The sequence below is a fragment of the Cervus canadensis genome, chromosome 29 (assembly GCF_019320065.1).
Source record: "Cervus canadensis isolate Bull #8, Minnesota chromosome 29, ASM1932006v1, whole genome shotgun sequence".
NCBI classification, from domain to species: domain Eukaryota; kingdom Metazoa; phylum Chordata; class Mammalia; order Artiodactyla; family Cervidae; genus Cervus; species Cervus canadensis.
In genome coordinates, this window is record NC_057414.1 from 5,584,131 (window position 1) to 5,608,295 (window position 24,165).

Consider the following 24,165-nt stretch of genomic DNA (forward strand, 5'->3'; position numbering starts at 1 on the left):
AAATAAAAATGTGTTTCCTGATACTTCTCTCCATTTATTAAATCTTCCTCCCTTGGAAACTCAATGATGAATGCTAATTCTTCCTCCACATTTGTTTGAAAAGTTATGCCTTGCCTGTTCTCCATGTCTCCATTTTTTAAGATGTTTTGTGTTTTTCCTGTCACTCTTACAGTAAATTTTGCCGTACATACATTTATCCTCTGCAAAGATTACCCTTTTAACAAAACCTCTTTTGATTCTTTATAATATTATTCTTCCACTTTAAAAAAGGCAGGATTATTGCATCTGACCTTTATATTTATTTCCTGTCACCTTTGCAATAAACCCCTTAGTGTTTTAAATAAAGTGACCTTAACGTCAGACCTCTCTGATGTTTCATGGCTAACCCAGATGCGTAGTATATATTCTCCTTATCAAAATAGCAACGTTTTAAATATCCCCTGCTACTTGGCATTTAGTATCATTCACTATAATTTTTTTTATTGTTTTTTCAAATGCCAGTGACATCTGATTTTAATGGATTGTACCAGTAGATTACTTTTGTAGTCTTGGACTGAATAGATTACCTGTTGGCCTTGAACTTTATGGAACAGATGGTCGGAGGTTAACAGTGTTGATAATTTTCCAATTCTTTCATTTATTTTTACACAGTGGTTTTTAATAAACCCTGCCACGGTGATACATAGAACCACATATGTGACAGAAATGTGATCTTCATCTTTTTTTACACAATACCAGAAACCTTGAATCTGTTGTTGTTCAGTCGCTAAGTCATATCCAACTCTTTGCAACCCCACGGACTGCAGCACGCCAGGCTTCCCTGTCTATCACCAACTCCTGCAGTTTGCTCAAACTCATGTTCATTGAGTTGGAGATATGATCCAACCATCTCATCCTCTGTCATCCCCTTCTCCTGCCTTCAGTCTTGCCCAATATCTGGGTCTTTTCCAGTGAGTCAGCTCTTCACATCAGGTGGCCAGTGTATTGGAGCTCAATGTTGGAGCTAGTGGTAAAGAACCTGCTGCCAAAGTCAGAGATGTAAAAGACCCAGGTTTGATCCCTGGGTCGGGAAGATCCCCTGGAGAAGGAAATGGCAACCCACTCCACCATTCTTGCCTGGAGAATCCCATGGACAGAGGAGCCCAGTGGCTACAGTCCGTGGGGTCACCAAGAGCTGGACACAACTGAAGCAACTTAGCACACGTGACGTATACACACTCAGGTCATCTAATTGTCTTCTCTGCAGCAGCTGTTAATCAGTAAAGCCCCTTGTCACCTTGTGGTTTGAAATTTATATTAGTCTCTTTTTTCTGTAAGATTTGCTTGACAGTTGAAGAAAAAACTGTCAGTAAGAGAACTTTTACATCTTTTACAGAAAGAAGGTCTGTTTCATTTGCTTAAAAGGAAGCTGGTAGACAAGAGGAAAGGTAAATGAGGCATTGAAATAACAAGGAAAAGCAATGGACTCAAAGATAAGATCACTAGATTGAAGTCCCAGGCAGCCAGCATTAACTCTACCTAATTGATCTTGGGCAACTCACATCCATCTTTGGTTGCCTTAGATCAGTGTTACCCAAGTATGTTTTAAAATACTAGTCTCATGCCTGTGTCACATGAAAAGATCTATAGGACTTCCCTGGTGATCCAGTGGTTAAGAATCTGCCTGCCAATGCAGGAGACACAAGTTTGAACCCTGGTCTGGGAAGATTCCACATGCCAACAGGCTACTAAGCATGGCTTCTAGGACACACAGGCTTCATAGCTGTGATGAAGCCCATTGCTCTAGAGCCCACACTCCACAACAAAAGAATCCACAGCAGTGAGAAGCCCTTGGACCACTGCTGGAGAGTAGCCGCTGCTTGCCGCAGCTAGAGAAAGCCCGCATGCGTCTATGAAGACCCAGCACAGCCATAAGTAAATACGTAAAATTTAAGAAAAACATTAAAAAGAAAAGAATCTATAGTCAAATAAGTCAACTGGTATCTCGCCTCGCTTGTAGATTATCAACAAACTTTAGTGTGTTTCAGAGTCTGTGAAGTCTTCCAGTCAAGGAACTAATTTAACTTTGATTAGTACCATAGCTTTCAAATATATTCTATTATGAAACCTTTTTTTTTTTTAAGAAACACTTATGAGACACCTAGTTTTTAGTGGAGTCACTCTGGTATGTGCTATGTGTGAGCAATTCTTATTTTTATTCCAAAATCTACATTGTATGGTGAGGACATAAATAGATTTAGGGAGGATGAGTAGAAGCAGTTTAATATTCTGAATGAGTATTAGTTGTGAGGACCCAGTACCACTTTGTTTCACCCAAATATCAATAAGAAGCTCATCTTGAAGACCATGCAGATATGTAGAAATTATCCGAATAATGAAAAGGACTTTAAAGCACTTGGTTTAGACCAACCTTAGATAAGAACTGAAAGCTATAACTGCCTCTGCAGAGAGCTCTTTCCTCCTACCAGGACACCATTTCCTCTTTAAGAAGATCTTTCACCCCCAGGACCTCCTGACTCCAACACCTGAGAGATGGATAGGGCAGTCATTGCTGCTGCTCTTACTTTCCAGAAGAGAAAGTTGGACCTCAAAGATGCAAACAGATTTTCAATATTATATAATGAATAAATTGCAAAATTAGATTCAGACCCAGATAACAATTTTCTAAAACCACAGTCCTTTCAGCAGTTTACTCAACCCCTCTGGTTCTCAATCTTGGTTATATGTTTGAATCTCATGGTAAGCTCTTGAATGCTATGCATGCCCAGGCCTCAGTCAACTCTGAATAATCAAACCAGAATCTCTGGGGTAGGAAACATGCCTCATTTTTATTTATTTTTTTTTTAAGTTTTCTAAATGAGTCTGTTAATAATGTGCGGCCAGGTTAAGAACCACAGTCCCGCCTTGACTTAATCCCATCCTACGCGGCTCTGCTGCTCCACTGCTGAGTGTAATTTCCAAGGTAACTAATGCTCATTCTATCTAGCTGGTTTAGCATCATTTAACAATTTCCAGTAATGGGTTGAAAGACATTTAGAAATAGTTCACCCTTCAGACTGTGTCTCCTGTAGTTAGAATACCTTCTGAAACACTAAGAAAAAAAAATCTGGATAACTATTTCCTGGTTGTTGTTGTCGTTGTTTAGGCACTAGGCTGTGTCTGACTCTTTTGCGATCTCATGGGTTGTAGCCCACCAGGTTCCTCTGTCCATGGGGTTTCTCAGGCAAGGATACTGGAGTGGGTTGCCATTTCCTTCTCCAGGGGATCTTCCCAACCCAGGGATCGAGCCCACGGTTTCCTGCATGAGCAGGCAGGTTCTTTACCACTGAGCCACCAGGGAAGCATTATTTCTTGGACTCCCTTTTAATTTCTCAAGTGCATTAAAATTACAACATAATGCAAATACAATGGTATATTTTATTTAAGGGTTAGAGGGTTTAACATAAAGAGCTTTTATATAAAGGAGTAAAGCCTTCTATTATATTATTTCTTTTGCTTATATTCAGTTTAATAACGCTGTTAATAAAACTTGCTCTAGTCATCATATATTGGTAGCTACTACAGAGGAGTAGTTTTAAAATTCTTTTTGTTAAAAGCACACCCCATCAGTAAAACACAAAAAGTTTCCTCTAGTATATATTTCTCTACTTTAAACTGCATTCATATGTTGTTATGGTAACGTATTATGCACATTTTAAACCATACACACACAAAAGAAAATGAAGTAGGAAATGGCACCCCACTTCAGTATTATTGTCTGAAAAATCCCATGGACAGAGGAGCCTGGTGAGCTGCAGTCCTTGGGGTCGAAAGAGTCAGGCATGACTTTACTGAACATGCACAAAACAATAGGTGAAGATCAATGTGATAAACATTAATAAAAATTTTAATATTTCTTCCTGCACCCAGCTGATTGCCCTGGAGTCCCTATCATGCTGTTCATTTGCTGGCTGCTGCCATAGAGAAAGCTGGAGTCAATCAAAACATCACTGGCACTTGCTCTCTCTCTCTGTCTATGGAATGAAAGATTAAGAAATACATCAATGATTAATGAAGGAGGAAGAAATCCACACTGTTGAAGCTTTGATTATGTCCCTCATAAGCTGATGTGACCTGGCGCTCATGTTTTGTCCCAGTCTTTCATTCTTATGTCCCATGCCTGACACACAGTGAGTGTCCAATAAAATGACCTTCATTCTTTATCCTCCCCTCTCTGAGTCAGCCCACAAATGGAAAATAGAAGCACAATACAAATGCCTCATTCTTCCTTAAAATAGGAAATTTTTATTACTTTTCCTTTGATATGCCACATTAGTTTTTCAAACTTATTTAGTGGATATTTCAATATTTATTAGGTACCTCTGTTTACAGTGTATCAGCTGAGGGAGTACAAAGATGAAAACAATCTGATCTTTGCCCTTGAGAAGGTCAGTCTTCAAAATGGATAGAGGCACTGCAGCAGTCAGTAAGATCATTTTCTTAGAAAGAACCTTGAACAGGAAAAAACTATTTCCCACATTAGGATCAACAGAAGTACCATGTCTGATTATGAAGTTTGATTGTTACTCATATGCTGCTTTATATTATAGTGTCTTTTCAGGTTCATGGTATCGTTTAATTCTCTAAAACACAAGTAAATCAATCAGTATTACCCTATTTTACACAGAAGAAAATTAATATTCAGTAAACATGTGTTGTTCAGTCCTGAGTCACGTCCAACTCTTTGCAACCCCATAGATTGCAGCACGCCAGGCTTCCCTGTCCTTCACCATCTCGCGGAGTTTGCTCAGATTCATAGCCATTGATTCAGTGGTGCTGTCTGAACATCTGATCCTCTGCTGCCCTCTGCTCCTTTTGTCTTCAGTCTTTCCAGCATCAGACCCTTTTCCAGTGAGTCTGTTTTTTGCATCAGGTGGCCAGAGTATTAGAGCTTCGGCTTCAGTATCATTCCTTACAGTGAATATTCATGGTTGAGTTCCTTTAGGATTGACTGGTTTGATCTCCTTGCTGTCCAAAGGACTCTTCAGAATCTTTTCCAGCGCCACAATTCAAAAGCATCAATTCTTTGGCACTCAGTTCTCTTTATGGTCCAACTCTCACATCCATATATGACTAGAAGAAAATTAATACTCAGTAAATATGTTAACTACAAAATTCATAAAACTATAAACTGATAGCAGATCAGAGTCTACATTCAAAATTACTCTCATTATACCAGGTTGCCTTTATTTTTAAAAACACCTAGGTTTTAAATATGGCTATTATTTCTCATAAATCTAACTAGTCACTGGGTGTGATAAATCAACTTCCTTCTTTCCCATTCCCATTTTCTGTTACTCATCAGATCATATTATGTGTGTTTCATAAAGAGACTACTGCACTTAATTTCTATTCTCCCTTATTTAAGGTTTTAGTTCTTGTTCATTTGAAAAATAGTTAATTTTTTTCTAACCATTACTAATGCATGCTCATTGCATAAGAAAGTATTATTCATAGTAACTATTATTAACATACCTTATGTATTCATTGTGATTTTTAAAACAAACTTTGTTTTAAATAATATTAAATTTACAGTTAATTGCAATGAACTGCAAAGATTTCAGTCTTTGGTTTATGCAGCTTTATTTTCATATCATTGACCTTGCTACAGTAGATTGGTCCCCTTTTTAATTGTTTTTGCAATATAATGATTATCTGCTTTGTCTTCTTTTTGAAAAGTTAACATTTAAGTGAGGTGAAAGTTGCTCAGTGGTGTCCCAAGTCTTTGCAACCCCATGGACTACACAGTCCATGAAACTCTGAAGGCCAGAATACTGGAGTGGGGAGCCTTTCCCTTCTCCAGGGGATCTTCCCAACCCAGGGATCAAACCCAGGTCTCCCACATTGCAGGCAGATTCTTTGCCAACTGAGCTATCATGGAAGCCTCAAAAAAGTGAAAGTCACTCAGTCCTGTCTGACTGTTTGCAACCCAGGCCGGAATTCTCTAGGCCAGAATACTGGAGTGGGTTGCCATTCCCTTCTTCAGGGGATCTTCCCAACCCAGGGATTGCACCCGGGTCTCCTGCACTGCAGGCGGATTCTTTACCAGCTGAGCCTGGAATCTGTAATTTTTTTTTTTACAGTGTTTCTAGATCTCACATTTCCTTGTTCTGTGTCTTAGTGCAACTTTTGTGTTGCTAATACTCCCAGTTCATCTCACCACGTTGCTATTCCTGAATGAATATGGAAAGGTCAGTGTCTCGCCATCTGCACATAGCTCATTTCTCCTATCACACCCTCTCATGCCCCCACACCTCCCACCTTTGTACCATCACATGTGTATTTGCTAACACTTACTTGAATTCCCATAACACTTGCCATCTTCCTTTCTTACAAGTCTCCGGGCACCTCTTTCTTCAGCCTCCTTTGTCAGCATCATGCTCCCTCTTCCATTTGAGAGAATGAGTCATCTCACCTCCAATCTCTCTGTCTTGGCCTCGGCCCTCTGTCCTATTGAAACACACGGCCAGGCTGCACACGTGTCCCTTCTATGTTGCACACCCCACAGAAACACTTCATTCAAATGCACATGATTTTTTTTCTGAAACCGGGCCAGTTGCTCAGTGTTCACCATGATAGGCAGATACTTGATGCAAAAAAAAAAAAGGAAAAAGAAAAGGAAAAAAACAATGAAAAACAATGAAAAGAGCACCCAGCCAATCAGTATAATGTCCCTTCTCTCTATGTACAATCAGCTCCAGCTGTAGGCCCTTTATCTTGAGAGTTCAGAGGATAATGCACACATATAATTAACCCAAATAAACCCACTTTCGTGAAAAACATTTTGAAGACTTCAGCACAAAAGAGCACTTTTTGGGTCCAGATCCTGTACTATTCTGAATTTTTTAAAAGACCGCACAGAAGCCTCATCAACAGTACTCTAATTAAACTCATCAGTTCGCAGATGTTTACAGGAAAATGCTCAGCGGAAATTTTCACCAAGAATTCCTGTTTCCTGAGAAGAGAGATGGATGATGACAATGGTAGTAGTAACAGGAGCTAACAATAATGAGTACTTTAATGAGCCTGCCACTTTACATGGGTCAGTATATTTAAATCAGTAACCCATTTGAGGCAGTGATTATTCTCATACCTATTTTGTCAAAACTGAGGCTAGTTAGGTTAAATACGTTTCCCAAAGTCAACTAGGTAGTGTCAGGACCACGACAAGTCCTGGTTTGTGTGACTCAAAAGCATATGCTCTTAACCACTACATTCTTTTGCCAGGATCACACATCTCTCCCACGATGGAAATCAGTGTGGATTTTCCAACACTTCATAGTCACCAAATAGAATCTGACTGAACTACTACTGCTTTAAATTACTGGCATTTCCCCCCAGTATGCTCTCTTTCCTCACTCCTCACTTCCAACCTCTCCTCAGCTTCTGTTTTCTGCTCTGAAGATTATTTCCTGGTGGTCTGAGAGTCTGTTAAGGGAGTCATTCTCAGAAAACACACTTAAACATAACATCTTCTAGCTTGTTTCAAGGCTCAACGTAAAGATGGGAGAAGTGCAATGTAATAAGTGCTGGCCACATCTCCTTTTCACTGATAATCTAATGAGCTGTGTGCTTCTATATCCTGGGGAGGGAGACAGTGAGCCCTGTCAGAAACAGAGCTTTTGCGCCACTTGTAATCTAATCCGGTTGGTTTCTGGCCTTTAGGGTCTTTGTCCATTGGCTTGTCATCCTCTCTGTTTATGGCAATAAATTCTTCCCCTCTTCTCTTTCTCCAATATAGATGTTTCTGGGGTATGTGGTCACAGTACTCAGAGCTACCTTAGCAACCATCTTTTAAGATAAGGCATTTCTCTACATTTTAAACCACTCTATATGAGCATTATTTGTAAATATTCATTATCTAGGTACAAGTGGTAGTCCTTAAAAAAAAGTGTTTGGTCAAACATATAAAAAGGTTTTGAAGAAACAGATATATCAAGCAACTTTCCATTTTATTTATTTTTGACTTTGTCAGTGTGTTTGGCTGACGCAACATGTTGTCATTGCTGGATTCAGCAAGAAGAGTAATGATTGCTCAAGCTTTTATAACACTTAGGCATTCACATCACTTCTGTATGCAAACTTAGAAAGAGATTCTGTTCTCCTAAAGGAAGACAGAACAGATAATGTAAGTCCGAGGAACCAGCACTCAAGGGCTGTCTCGTTTTCATCTTTTCAGCAGGACTGTAATCCAACTGGTAACTTTGCCACTTGGAGGCTGCGTGACCTCTCTGTTGTGGCGTTAACCTCTTCAGATATTAGTTTTTCCCAAAATAGGTCTGATTATTAATGTCTACCTCATGGAGCGATACTGGAGTGGGTAGCCATTCCCTTCTCCAGTGTATCGTTCAGACTCAGGGGTCGAACCCAGGTCTCCTGCATTGCAGACAGATTCTTTACCATCTGAGCCACCAGGGAAGCCCCATGGAGCTATAACCTGGATAAATTATGTAACTTATGTCAAAATATATACATGGTATTTCCAAAACATATGACATATAGGTGTTAAATAAATGTTAGCGCTTATTGTTATTACTATCGTTTTTGCTATTTCTCTGTCTAAAGGCTGCCATCATCAAATGTGTTTCCCTTGCCTGTAGTCCCACAACATTCCCACTCTGTGTGGGTCTAGTTTTCTACCCATTCATTTCATAAATAGCTATGTTCTAGTAGAATGTGAGTCTTGTGGGCGCGGGACTGTGTCCATCTGAAAGAAGCAATAGGGCTGAGTGGTTAAGAGTCTCTGGAACTAAACCATCTGGCTTTGATTTCTGCCTCTACTACGATTAGGTCAATGACTTTGGGCAAGTTTTTTTAACCTCTTGGAGACATGCTTTTCTTATCTGTAAGATGAAAATAACTATAATGGCTAGTTCATAGGCTATTGAGAGATTTGATTGTGTTAATATATATAAAACGATTTTGAACAATGCCTGACATGAAATAAGGCTTTGTAAGTGTCTGCTGTGATTATGAGTATCATTCTTATTGTTTTATCACTATATCTCTAACACATAGAACAGTGACTAACACGTAATAGGTATGTAACAAACATTTGATCGATGAATGAACAAGTGCTAGACATTGGAAGTACAAAAAGAGTTAAGAGAATGTTACTTCTCTAGAAGAGAACAGTGGAGACATTCACAACTTAATGGAGAGCCCAGGGTGAGCAGTCAGGTTCAGTTCCATTCTGTTCCAGGGTCCCTGCCCTGGCTACACCACCAAGGTTTAAGTGGCACGTGGAATTTATGCAACAACATGAAGCAAAAATAAAAAGCAATGCTACAAGATGTTAAATGACTGAATGGTTGATTAGATACTACAGAGAATATGTAGGAATCCAAGCTATTTTATTTATTTACATTTATACTACATTGATTTGAATTCCACATCATTTCAGCAGAAACCAACTAAAGAATTGCTACATATAAAAAAACATGGGAGTCAAGTAAGGATAACGTAGGTATTTAAAATATTGCCTCAATATTTGAAAACCATTTAAGAGAAGGTGCCTCAGAGACCCACTGTAAGCCACTGCCATGAAGGAATAATTGCTCTGGTATCACAGGCTTTTCTCTCCAATAGAGAGAAGTGGCTTTAAAGCCGATGGCAACAAGGTACTCTTGAACTTGTTCGTTTGAAAAGCTCTATGTTCCAACATTAGCGCTCTTTCCTTAGAAAACAGACTCATGTTAAATGACATTTTGATGGGAACAGTTTTTAAAGTGAGGAAAGCCAAGCCTGGTGAAGCCGTGGGAAGACGGGGCTCTGATATATCTGCAGGATAAGAGGAAACTGGCTCGTGTTTCCACAGGGTACTTTGGAAATAGGTACCAGAGGCCTTGGGATTCCCTGGTGGCTCAGACAATAAAGTATCTGCCTGTATTGCAAGAGACCTGGGTTCGATCCCTGAGTTGGAAAGATACCTGAAGGAGGGCATGGCAGGCAACCCACTCCAGTATTCTTGCCTGGAGAATCTCCATGGACAAAGGAGTTTGGTGGGCTACAGTCCATGGGGTCGCAAAGAGTCAGACACGACTGAGCAGCTAACCGTGGACCAGAGGCTTTATCATATTCATTTAATTTGGTCCAGTGTTCATTTGTGTGATTTATCCTGAAGACGTCATCAGAGTGGTGCACAAATATAGAAAACAGTTTGTTGCAACACCATTTGAAATAAACTAAATGTGCTTTAGAGATTAGTTAAATCATTATGTTAAGGCACAGTGATTTTTAGGAAACAAAACTCATCTTGCTGAAATACATTCATGATAGAGGCAAATGGTCACTTGAAGTTGAAAAGCACATTCCAAAACAATGTGTGTAATATGGTCACAATCATTCAAAGATATATATCCATATAGGGAGATTATGGATAATTTTATTTTCATCTGTTGTTTTCGTTTTCTTCCATGAATGTATATTGCTTTTGTAATCACAGTCACTATAGCATAAGAAAGACATTTGACCTCTTTGTTCCATTTTTCACAAGAGTATTCTGATTTCTAATATAATATATTGCTTCCTCATAGGAAAAGGCAGAAACAGCCTTGTTTTTTAGCATCAACAACTGTACCTTATCTGCTTTGGCTAATGCCATTAATCCATCTGTTCTGTCAAAGTATAATATAGATACTGGACTGTAATAATTATGATTTATTCTTTGCTTAAGCTCATAATTTTGTATATCTTCTTGCCTGGATAGTTCTGGCTAATCACCTGCATAGATTTGGCTCTAACAATGAATTTTTCCCACTTTCAGGTAAACAACTACAGTTTAGAAGAAGTAACACATGAGGAGGCGGTAGCAATATTGAAGAACACATCAGATGTAGTTTATCTAAAAGTTGGCAAACCCACCACCATTTATATGACTGATCCTTATGGTCCACCTGATATTACACACTGTAAGTACCAAGCTTAGAGCCATCTTTGAACAGCAGGCCAGGTTTTCAAAATTGGAAGTCTATAAAACTTGGCAAGATCTTCTTCACTCTTGTTTAGCTTGTAGAAGTCCTGCAGAGGGATCTTGTACTTCACTTGCCTTGTGGGCCTTACCTGATGAGTTGGCAGGTTCACCATTGCAGAAAGGCTTCATAATGTATGTTATGGACAGTGTGATTACAACAACATAGGAGTAACACATTTTTTTTTAGCTGAAATATAGTTTACATACAATGTTGTATTAATTTCGGCTGTACAGAAAAATGATTCCGTTATTCATATATATATGTATATACATTTGCTTTCATATTCTTTTCCATTGTGGTTTATCACAAAATATTGAATATAATTCCCTGTGCTATACAGTGGAAACTTGTTGCTTGTCCATTCTATATTTAATAGTTTGCATCTGCTAATCCCAGACTGCCAATCTATCCTTCCCTAACCCCCACCTCCCCTTGGCAACCATAAGTCTCTTCTCTGTGTCTGTGAGTCTGTTTTTATTTCAACCGTAGGTTCATATTTTCCATTCCACATATAAATGATATCATGTGGCATATTTCTTTCTTTTTCTGATTTAACTTCACTTAGTATGGTAATCTCTAGGTGCATCCTTGTTGCAAATGGCATTATTTCATTCTTTTTCATGGCTGAGTAGTATTCCAAGGGGCACCATTTTTAAAAAATTTTTATTGGCGTAAACATTTATTGGAGCTTAATTGCAGCTTCACAATGTTGCATTCGTTTCTGGTGCACAGCAAAGCAAATCAGCTGTACGTACACACATATCCACTCTTTTTCAGATTCCCTTCCCGTTTAGGTCACCACAGAGCATTGCGTAGAGTTTCCTATGTGATACAGCAAGTTTTCATTAGGTTTCATAGGTTATTCATTTGTAAAGATTTTAAATTTACTTATTTTTTAATTGAACGATACTTGCTTAACAGAATTGTGTTGGTTTCTCCCAAACATCAACATGAATCAGCCATAGGTGTAGCTGTGTCCCCTCCCTCCCACCTCCCACCCCATGCCACCTCTCTAGGTTGTTAGAGCCCCAGTTTGAATTCCCTAAGTCATATAGCAAATTCCCATTGGCTCTCTGTTTTGCATATGTTAATATAAATGTCCATGTTACTCTCTCCATCCACCTCACCCTCTTCTTCCTTCCCCGCATCTCCGGGTCCATAAGTCAGTTCTCTATGTCTGTGTCTCCACTGCTGCCCAGGGCCAACACATTTTTAAAGGCTATTTCTCAAGCCCCTAAAGCACAATAGCTCTCATGCCATAACAGTCTCTCTTCCTAGTTTAAATCTATATAGTAACAGAGTGGAAAAGGAGGAGACTGGCCAAATAACCTGGGGATAGCACTGTTCTTCCTGGGGAAGAGGATCTTGCCCTCAAATGGTGAAACCATGCTCCTTCATCACCATCCTTATAGTTCTAACCTTATCAGAATTTGGTATATTGGCAAGGAAGCCAGATAAAACTTTCAGTCACCGAGACAGTGGAGATGAGCTGGAGGTGGGGGCTTCTTGAGCAACAACTAACAATGAGATGCTATGCCCGGGCCTCACAAAGTCTGTTTCTACACAAGCCCCATGGCTTCCCCTCTTCTTAATAGGCCAGCAAGAAGGTTCTCCGGGGACTAGATTTAGAAGCAATTCGTTTTTCTGATGTGAGTTAAAGGGACAGTTTTGGCAGCATCAGTAAAAGTGCGCATTCTGAAATCTTGAGCAATCGCTTGTGAGATTGAGGACTCAGAGTGTCTTCAGGCCCCGTCATTAATTAGCACTATGCTCTTAAGCAAGTCGTTTAACCTCTTTTAGATATGGATGTTTCTCTTGAGGGAAATTTAAATGTTGAATGATTTTGTTACCTGCCCATTACATTGGCTATTGGTTTTCTTAATGATTGTAAAATGACTTGCCTCGGAATATGTCTTTTTGTCAAGCAAGCAATAAGGCGAGATCAGCCTTACCTTAGGATATTAAAGAGTTTTAACTTTCAGAGTTTTTCAAGCCAGATAATGAAAAATCAGTCTTGAGGCTCTGTGAGCTTCTTCTTCACGAGCATATAGGGCATTTCTTCTTTTCTGTCTGAAGAAAAAAGGAGAAAACAAAATTTGCTATTCAATTCAAGAAATATATAGAGTAATTTGAATATACGCAAAATACCGTATAAGGTAATATGTGGGACCCAAAGGAGATACAGTCCTGGCCCTCATTGAAAGGAAGGTTAATTCAGGTATACAAGTAACAGCAGTATTCGACAAACTTAGAGGGGATGTACATGCCATGAGAGAGGTAAAAAGAAATGTGCTTTGGGCACTCAGAGGAAAAGCATATCACCTGTCTTTGGATGATCAGAAAAATCTTTATGCAGAAGGTAGCATTTGAATTGTATCTTGAAAAAATGGATAAGATTTCAGTATCACAGATGGGAGAGGAGACAGAAGTTTTAGGTAGCTGGTAAAGTGGAGCAAAAATACAGATATTAGGAAGAACAGGCTTTATTTGGGGACCATAGGAGATGTGTAAGAGAGGGATATCAAAATGAGTCAGCCTTCCAAGAATGATAAAAGGGAGAGTTTATATTCAGTACAATAGTATCTATGGAAAGTGTATAAGCAAGAGAATGTCATGATCAGACTGGCATTTCTCAATATATAAAATGGATCTGGGGAGAGAGTAGGGGCAGGAGACCCAGTTAGGACCTTTTTAGTCACCGAAAAGGGGGATGCATTAGGGTGGAGGAACAGAAAAGAAAGGCCAGAGTTCTAAGGTTTTCTGGGATGGGAGAATAATGTATTTAGGGATTAAAGTCTTATACAGTAACTTGCTCCAAGAGTTTTCTGCTTTTGATGGTTTGATATTAGCTATGTGAAAAGAATGTGAGCCCTGCAATTAGAAAGCTAACATTTTTATTTCAATAGAAGATTAATCATTGTTCTGAAAAATGTGAATACGGGATCTCTCCTCCTGTTTTTCTCTTCACCTAATTATATGAACTCGGCTTACAGATAAAACTGTAATTACATTTTTCCAATCCTAAAGGTCACCATGTGCTTGTACATATTAAGAATAAACAAACAGCAACTCCCATCTCTTGAAGGATCACAGAATTCTTAGCATGTATCACAGCCTTTCTATTTTTAACAGGACCGTGGCATGACACATTGAATCACCCACATAACAGATTTCTTTTTTTTTTTTCCACTCCTTAGCTTATTCTCCACCGATGGAAAACCATCTTCTCTCTGGCAACAATGGCACTTTAGAATATAAAACCTCCCTGCCGCCCATCTCTCCAGGAAGGTACTCACCAATTCCAAAGCACATGCTTGTTGAAGACGATTATACCAGGTCAGATATGTTTGTTGGATAATTGGGTTTGCGATCTTTACCAGGCAAGAATTGCATTTCCCTAACATGGTAGCTGTTGCTCCTCAGCTCTCTTCAAGCTTATTATAGTCTCACCTGAAGTGGAAACCTGCCAAGACTTACAAGCATATGTCATTGTCCTCTGTTGGAAGCAAAACCACAGGTTCTTCATGGAGAAATTGTAACGTACACACATCCATCACTTTGCAATTTATTAGGACTTTTTGATACCTAACATCATTTGAGGTTTACAGCTATACTGTAAGATAGGTGTTATTACTCAAAGAGAGAAAGTGGTGCTGAGGTTCAAAAAGAAGGAAGTAGCATACCAGCGTTACGTACCTGGTTAGTAGAAGAGTCAGAACTGAGAGTCTGTTTATCTGTTTGTTTGTTTGCTTTTTCTCTAAATTCCATGTTGTTGCCGCCATTGGCCACACACAATTCAATGAACTTGGGGAGTCAGTCAATCCTCCCTTGAGTGCAGTAACTGCAGGTAGAAAGGAAAGGAGTGAAATTAACTCCACATGGTTTGAATTTAATATATCTCATTCATCTCAAAGGGGAACAAGGCAGGATTTTAGGGCAGAGCAACAGAACCACATGGCTTACCCCACAAAAAATAAAACTAAATTTAGCTGGCATGCCTCTGAAAAAGTTAGATCTGATCCTTTAGAAAAGACCAACTCAGTTCACTTCATGGTCCAGTGAGGATTCAAAAAATTTTGGATGATGAACAAATGAATGAATGAATGCATATATGAATAATAGGAAATGTACATTTTTTCTTTTTTACCTTTAAGTGTTTTTGTTCCAAAGTAATGTATGCTCATTGCATTTGGTGAGGTAATGCAAAGATGTTCAAGAAACAAAAAGCTCCCTCAAACCGGCTGAGCTTCCCAGTGTGGTGTTGAACCTTTCATCCCTTGCCTGATGTCAGACAAACATGTGCAAAGCATACTCAGGTGTAGGTGGAGTCTGACATTGTTTTTAATAAAATAAGTGTGTATTTTACACGTGGTTCTGCAACTTGCTTTTTTTCCTTTGAGAAATACTTTTACCCAAAATGAGTTTGCCTATAGAAATATACACTTTTTTCCCCTGAAAGTGTGTGTGTGTAAAAGTGATAGAGCTGGATCCTTTAGTTTTGTATCCTGACTGTCTACTGAAGTCATTTGTCAGCCTTTAAAAAAACTGGGGGGACTTCCTGCTGCTTAACTTTCCTCTCTGGCGCCTGTGTGTGCTTTGGGCTTTTCATTCCTTTTCAATGATTAAGCATTTTCCATTTATTTTACAATTTCAGGTTTGCTGAAGTAGCTTGTTACATCTTTAGCCAAGGAATGGAATGTTTAGATGCTGCAAATGTACATCTGTGGTTTAAATCAAATATAAACCTCTTCCTATGCTGAAACGCCTAATCTCTATGCTCTTAATTAAAATGAGGGCTGCCGCAAAGATAATCCTCAGGGTTCTTTAAAGATTGTGTAAATACAGGCACCTTTATTCACCAGAGCAATAATCTATTTGCTCTCATCCTATCGCTAATATTTGATAGGATTTTAATTTGAAAATGCCATTTATCTTACTGGGCCCCATAGTGAATTAAAATTTATTAAACCCCATTCATAATCCAGGCCCTTTGCTTGCTCATTTACTTAAACTATCCTTTTAATCCTCTCCAAAACACAGAAAGAAGGACTGTTATCCCCATTTTAGAGATGCAGAAATTGAAGCTCAAAGAGGTTAGGGAACTTGCTTGGGGTCATACAGCTTTTAAGTAGGAAAACTGGGTGCCTTGCCAGCTTTAAAGTTCTGGCTAGGAGGAAACATGTTACCTTTCTCCTTATTTTAAAAATGAAAAGCAAGTTGTGTAAAACTGTTTTCATTGTAGAAATATGTGACTCGAAAGAGACCGGAGAGACGGTCAAGAATCCGCCTGCAATGCAGGAGACCAGGATTCAATCCCTGGGTCAGGAAGATTCCCCTGGAGAAGGGAATGGCAACCCACTCCAGTGTTCTTGCCTGGAGAATTCCACGGACAGAGGAGCCTGGCAGGCTGCAATTTATTGGGTCACAAAGACTTGGATACGACTGAGTGACTTACACATGCATACACACACACACTCATAATACTCAATCTATCAGTTCACATGGAACATTTTAGATGGTATGAGAGAGAGAGAGATTTCATTTTTTTCTACAGTGATATACCCTACCTAGTATGTTACTTCCTGCCTGCCTCCTCCTTTGTTCTCTGGCAGGACAATCACACAGCTTACATCAAATCTTCCAAATGGCTGGTGCCTGCAAACTTGTGAAATAAATTGTATCACTTCACACACACACACACACACACACACACACACACCCCTCCACACGTCCTCACCACGGCTGTGTGTTCTCACAGGTGCTCTGTGATGGAAGGCATTGCCACAGGTCTCAGAGGTAAATATTTTCTCAGAGGCGTATTCACTACCTTATTCATGAATATTCACTGACAACTTCCCACTAGACAGTGAGCACTGCAGTAGGGATGCAAAAAGAAATAAGAAGCAACATCTCTAAGAACTATCAGATTGGGACAAAATATATATATGAGACCAGTGGATCCCCCAGTACCTATTCCCTGATCATGCAGACCCCCCTCTGTGAAGTTTTCCATAAAGCCTGTATTCATTTTTTATCATCCTGAGATTTTTGTCAAAATTCCCTTCCTTTGTGGTAATCAGTGGCAGTTACTTATCCTTACCTAGAAAAGGAAACGTTGGCGACGTGGTGTCAGTCCTCATTTTTTAAATGTAAAAGTTCTATAAAATCCCAAAGTGTGGGAACTACTAACAGAAACAAACAAAATTAGATCAGTTCAATGAAGTGCCCTTGCATGGCCCTAGCAGAGTTCTCCAGCACGTGAGCTGGCACCTAGTTAATATTTATAAATGAGTTTTTTGAGTTGTCCGTGAATGCCACACAGGAACAGCCTGTGACATCAAATAAAGTTTTAAAGACAAGATAGCTTGTGTTTGAGTTTGAAAAAATGTATAGACTATCTTTGTTAGAGAGGCAAAAGATGAGGAAGGGCATTCATGGTAGGGATAGTGCACACATACTCAAGGAAGAATGTAAAATAGAATAAAATGAATATATCTGTTATAGTTTGAATACAAGACTCTGAAGGAAAACTACCTACCTTTAAATTATCTTTATGGTTCTATCCTTTCATCGGCAACCTAGTCGCAAGATTAGAAGTATATAGAATAGTAAAAACAAAAAGATTACTACTACGTGCCATTAAGTGCTTTAATATACTTTATCACCCCTATGAAGTGAAGTAAAGTGAAGTGAAGTCGCTCAGTTGTGTCTGACTCTTTGCGACCCCGTGGACTGTAGCCCACCAGGCTCCTCCATCCATGGGATTCTCCAGGCAAGAATACTGGAGTGGGTTGCCATTTCCTTCTCCAGGGGATCTTCCCGACCCAGGGATTGAACCCAGGTCTCCCGCATTGCGGGCAGACGCCAGCAGACACTTCAACCTCTGAGCCACCAGGGAAGCCCAATCACCCCTATATTCTGTATGTGATATCCTATTCTTGATTTTTGCAGGTAACAAAAAATGAGTTTAAGTAATTCTCTCATGCCATACAGCGAACAAATAGCAGAATCAAACTTTGAGTTCATGTCTGTGTTCAAAGTACTCATTCCCATGCCCCCACCCACTATCTCATACAGTTTCTTTCTATGGAAAAATGTTGAGTAAAGAGGATTATGCTTCTGTTAGGAGAATGGTCCTACCACTTACCACCTAGATAACCCTGAACAAGTCTTTTAATGTCCTGAGTCTTGATTTTCTCATCTGTAAATTTGTTAACATTATTACACACCTTAGGCACTATAGTGGCTTACATTTGCGGCCTACTTTTTATTTTCCTAAAATAGTAAATCAAGAGAATTAATCTTTAATGGTGTGACTTGGGCTGATAGGAAAAGTGTTCTGTGAAATGGGAACCTTCCAACTACCTATATAATTATATCAAATTGGCAGTCTTTTGTTCCAGATGTTCATAATATCTTACTCTATCTGTTGTGAGTATTTTCAATCTTGCTAATTTATATTCACTTTTGTTGGAGAAGTATAATAAGGCTTATAAAAAGAATTTTGATGAGAAGTATACTACAATGACTTACCTGGATTTTTTTTTAAACCTCTTTTACTGTTTCAAGATATGTGTACCTGACTAAGCTGGGAAATTTTGTTTTTCCAATGATGTAGAGAAAGGAAGCCTAAACAAAAAGGCCTTGGATAAAATTCTCTTAGTAGAAACCCTGCTGAGTCCCTTATAAATCAAAATTATTGTTATGTAAATACTCTAGTCTTTGATTTTTGGAAAACAAAACTATTACAATGATGCTGAGATGGTTTCTTGGCTCATAAAATTATAGACTATCAGAGTTGGAAGGGCCATAAATGAAGATAGAGTCTAATCTTTCCCCATTTGGTGGGCAAGAAACACAAAGTCTAGCAAAATTTGTTGGCTATCCATAAGTCCCACAACTTGTAGGTTATAGAATCAAATTTAGAACCCTTATCTTTGAGCACCCAGTTCAGTGTCTTTCTGTTTCTCTAAGCTGATGTTCATTTTTTTATGATAGAGTAAGAAGGTAACAATTACAAAAAAATATAATCAATCAGTGATTACCTATGAGCAGTGCCAACTTTGTGCATTACCTACAACTATAGATTCCCTCTCTATTGAGCCAAGTCTTCTCTGTCACCCAGAAGAGATAACAGTTACACACCATCACCGTCTGGCCAAGTAATCTCAGGATATACAAACAAATCATTGATACTAAAATAAAACCAAAAGACTTAGGGATACAAAATAAAACTGCCCTTTCAAAATAAGGGGATTTAATCTCCCAAGTTATGAATGTGGTAAATACCATTATGAAAGCGGGACCTTAAATCAGCTGTGAGTGATGTATTTCCCACTTTTAGAAACCCAGCTCACCTGGCCCTGAACTTACTGTACCCTGATGTCTTTCCAACTGGCTCTGTAATGTTTACCCACATAATTTGGTTGGTCAAAAAGCAAAAGTTACAAAATATACAAGGAGCTCATACAACTCAATACCAGAAAAACAAACAAAGCAGTCAAAAAGTGGGAAAAAGACCTAAACAGACATTTCTCCAAGAAGACATACAGATGGCTAGCAAACACATGAAAAGATGCTCAACATCACTCATTATTAGAGAAATGCAAATCAAAACTACAATGAGATATCACCTCACACCAGTCAGAATGGCCATCATCAAAGAGTCTAGAAACAATAAATGCTGGAGAGGGTGTGGAGAAAAGGGAACACTCTTGCACTGTTGGTGGGAATGTAAATTGATACAGCCACTATGGAAGACGGTATGGAGATTCCTTAAAACACTAGAAATAAAACCACCATGAAAGTAAAAGTGAAAGTAACTCAGTCGTGTCTGACTCTTTGCGACCCCAATGAGTTCTCCAGGCCAGAATACTGGGGTGGGTAGCCTTTCCCTTCTACAGGGGATCTTCCCAACCCAGGGATCAAACTGGGGTCTCCTGCATTGCAGGTGGATTCTTTACCAACTGAGTTACTAGGGAAGCCCATATGACCCAGCAATCCCACTCCTAGGCATGTACCCTGAAGAAACCAAAATTGAAAGACACATGTACCCCATTGTTCATTGCAGCAGTATTTACAATAGCTAGAACAATGGAAGCAACCTAGATGTCCATCGACAGATGAATGGATAAAGATGTTGTGGTACATAAACACAATGGAATATTACTCAGCCATTAAAAGGAATGCATTTGAGTCAGTTCTAGTGAGGTGGATGAACCTAGAGCCTATTATACAGAGTGAAGTAAGTCAGAAAGAGAAACATAAATATTGTATTCTATCATATATATATGGAATCAAGAAAAATGGTACGGAAGAATTTATTTACAGGGCAGCAATAGAGAAACAGACATAGAGAACAGACTTATGGACATGGGGAGAGGGGAGGAGAGGGTGAGACATACGGAAAGAGTAACATGGAAACTTACATGACCATATGTAAACTAGAGAGCCTCCAGGAATGTGCTGTGTGGCTCAGGAAACTCAGACAGGGGCTCTGTGTCATCACAGAGGGGTGGGGTGGGGAGGGAGACGGGAGGGAGGCTCAGAAGGGAGGGATATGTGTATACCTGTGGCTGATTCATGTTGAGGTTTGACAGAAGACAACAAAACTCTGTAAAGCAATTATCCTTCAATTAAAAAATAAAGAATTTTTTTTTAAAGCAAAAGTTACTATACCCCAATACAAAATAGTTTTTTGTTTTTTTTTTTTAAAGCTAAGGCTAAATAAAGTCACAGGAAAGATTTCTTATCTCCAGAAACTTTCAAAGACGACTCCAAATTGTGCTCTGATATTCACAGTTTGACTCCTTTATTACTAAATAAATATGAACCCATCAATCTATAGTCTGCCTCCATCCATTCTCCTCAAATTATTAAACAGTAGCTTATTGGACATAGTATCGGAAATGTATTCTACTTCTCTTTCTCCCATTCATTTACTCATTCAGTGAATATTCAAGCTCCTGCCATGTGTATTGAATAGGAGATATATAAATAAATAAGTACTGTGGCCCACCAGGCTTCCTGTCTATGGGATTTTCCAGGCAAGAACACTGGAGTGAGTTGCCATTTCCTTCTCCAGGGGATCTTCCTAACCCAGGGATTGAACCCAGGTCTCTGCATTACAGACAGATTCTTTACCGTCTGAGCCATTAGGGAAGCCCAAATAAGTGCTAAAAATAAAATAAAATGTATGTGCCTAGACAGTGTTTGGAGAAGATAACAATATTAAGGAGGATAACCATGGAATGTCCCTCTGAGGAAACCGCATATGCGCTGAGACCTGAATGAAAAAAGAAAAAAAAGGGGGGCGGGGGCATGATATAAAGATCAGAGAAAGAGAATTCCAGGAAGAGGAAATGGCAAAGCCAAAGTTCCAGAGGGAGGAATAAGTTTTGTGTATTCCAGGAACAGAAGCAAGCCAAGCTTGCCTGGAAGGAGATGAGCTAATGGGAACATGTCAGCAAATCAGGTTGGAGGAGTCAGGAGCCTGATGATGTAGGATTTTGTATGGAATAAAGAAGTGTAGGTGGAATTTTAAGTGCATTGAGCGTCTACTAGGGAGAAGTAACCAGGAGAAGGAAATTACCTGATTTATGTTTTATATAAAAAAATAAAAAGACACCTCTGACTAGTGTGTGGAGAAGGAGAAGGACCATTGAAGAAACAAGGGAGAAATTATGACAGCCAGGGCTGGGAGGATGGGCGGCAATGGAGGAGGAGAGGGGAGGAGGAATCTGAGGCAGAATTTAGAGCTGGATTTAACAGCCATGATCCAAGGAGGGGGCAGTCCTGCTTAAGTCTGGCTGATTTACTCCTGGCCATTTCTACACTTTTTATCTGCTGTGGAGAAAGCTTTCGGGAATGGCGTTAAGTGTTTGCCTCTGTTGTTGGTTTTGTTTTTCCCCTTCGTGTTTATCAATCAGAACTGGTTAGAGGCTAAATCACTGTTTCTCAAATATTTGTCCCTACATGCCCTTAGGCCTTGAGAAAGGAATTTGTTCTCCTTGGGATTTGGGGTAGAACATGAAGCTTTCTGTGCAAGCATGAAACACACAAATCTTAGAGGTTGTCATAAAAACATGAGAGATATCCTTGTTGCTTTAGTGTGAAAATATTTTGATTACAAATTTAAGTATTTTTTTCCAAAGTCTTAAAGTAAAATTGACACACCAGAAAGGTCTTCTGGGTCCCTGGCAAAGACTACAAACCCCAAGATGTGGATGAGCACCCAAGTTTAAGAAGCACTGAGCCTATTTGCACAAGCATGTCAGTTATTAAATCTGTATTATAGAAGCAGCCTCTTAATCATGTCTCAAGGTTTATGGTCTCCATTAGAGACAGGTTCTCAAGGGATCAGACAGCACTTTCCATTAGCATAAAGTCTGGTCCTGTTCTAGGCTCTCTTCTTTTTAACTTATATTTAATGATTTGAAGCCATTTCTGAATGAATCGGAAGTTCTTTCAACATAGGAAAGAAATCTTTTCTTACATGCCTTTATCCAAGTATAGGAGAAGAACTGGGTGTTCCCTAGGCAGACAGCAATGCCTGGCTAGAGTCAGGACGTGGGGGGCAGAGTGTTGAGGTAGGTACACCCTGGAGCCACCCTCCTTAGCATCCTGTCTTGACCACCTCCTAGCTGTATGACCTTGGACAAGTTGTGTAACTGACCTCTGCCTCAGTTTTCTCATGCATAAAAGGGACAGACTAACACTTCCCACCTCATAGGCTTGTTGTAACAAGAAACAGAGTTAATACACATGAAGTTCTTAGACAAAAGGAAGCACTTCGTAAATGTTAGTGTCAACAACAAATTGGCACTCGCCGTGGGCGCTTGCCATCTGCCTCTACAAGGGTTAAATCACATGCTGCTGCATCTGCTGACCCTCAACACCCGCTGAAGGGAGTCCAGGGTGGAGATCAGGAAAGAGGCACTCTGTGCTCTGAAAAACTGGCAGAACAGGTCTTCAGATAGATATTTTCAGGAACTGATTTTATGAGCCCAGTTCTTGCATCTTCTCATATGCAGAAAAGCAGTAAATTCTTTCATGGTGACATCTTCTCCTCAGGACCAGCAAAATCTTCTGTAAAAATATGTGCTTGATCACATGAACTTCCCCTTCATCCACATCCCACATCACATATTTATTGGTCTTCACCCTCTGGCCTCTTTGGAGCAGTTTCTCAGAGCTCTCTGAGGTACTGTTTCCCAGCCTGCAGTCCTCATTTTGCCCCAAATAAAACTTAGGTCACAACTCTTACTTTGTTTTAAGTCGACATTAGCTCTTATTAATACTATTTAAAACAAGAATTTAAGATGAAGTGCTCCACAGATAGAGTTTTTGAATGGAAATGTAGCCAACAATGCTATCTACCCAGATGTTCAAACAAAATCTACTTTTACATTTTTTTCAACCAATTTGTCTCCCAGAGCACACTTGATTTCCTTAGAATGTTGTATTACAGGAAGTCCTCAGTCTTAATGGTTTATTAAGGATCTTTATTTTTATTAATGGGCTTCCCCAGTGGTTCAGATGGTAAAGAATCTGCCTGCAGTTCAGGAGACCGAGGGTTGATATCCCTGGCTTGGGAAGATCCCCTGGAGAAGGGAATGCCTACCCACTCCAGTATTCTTGACTGGAAAACCCCGTGGACAGAGGAGTCTGGCGAGTTACAGTCAGTGGGGTTGCCAAGAGTCAGACATGACTGAGTGACTAACACTTCCATTTTTATTAATACTACCAATATTTTATTAATAATACACATTATTAATATAACGAGTATCTATTACCATCTTTACTCGAAATATAAAGTAGGATTCAGTGGAACCAAATATGATAAATGCTAGCGACAGAGATGAGATGGTTGGATGGCATCACCAACTCAATGGACATGAGCTTGAGCAAACTCCGGGAGATAGTGAAAGACAAGGAAGCCTGGTGTGCTGCAGTCCATGGGGTCGCACAGAATCGAGAACGACTGAGTGACTAAACAACCAACAACAGTCTGTCAGTCTGGCCTCTGTAGCCAAATACAATTATTCTCTGGATAATTAATTGATTTCTGTCCTATTTTTTTCATGGTAGGCCTCAACAGCCAACACCATGTAGCTTTTCACTCAAAGAAATTCTGCAAAATGTGTCATCAGAC

The 24,165-nt window shown here is 39.4% G+C and overlaps 1 protein-coding gene across 32 annotated transcripts in view; it reads left to right on the plus strand.

Annotated features, from left to right (window-relative positions):
• Window positions 1-24,165, plus strand: part of DLG2 (discs large MAGUK scaffold protein 2) — a 2,236,304-nt gene that overhangs the window by 1,621,855 nt on the left and 590,284 nt on the right. For all 32 annotated transcript variants that reach the window (XM_043451476.1, XM_043451478.1, XM_043451480.1 and 29 more), the window contains 2 exons: window positions 10,805-10,949; window positions 14,210-14,348. In XM_043451476.1, the coding sequence (XP_043307411.1) occupies window positions 10,805-10,949; window positions 14,210-14,348 (284 nt within the window). The remainder of the gene's footprint in view (window positions 1-10,804; window positions 10,950-14,209; window positions 14,349-24,165) is intronic.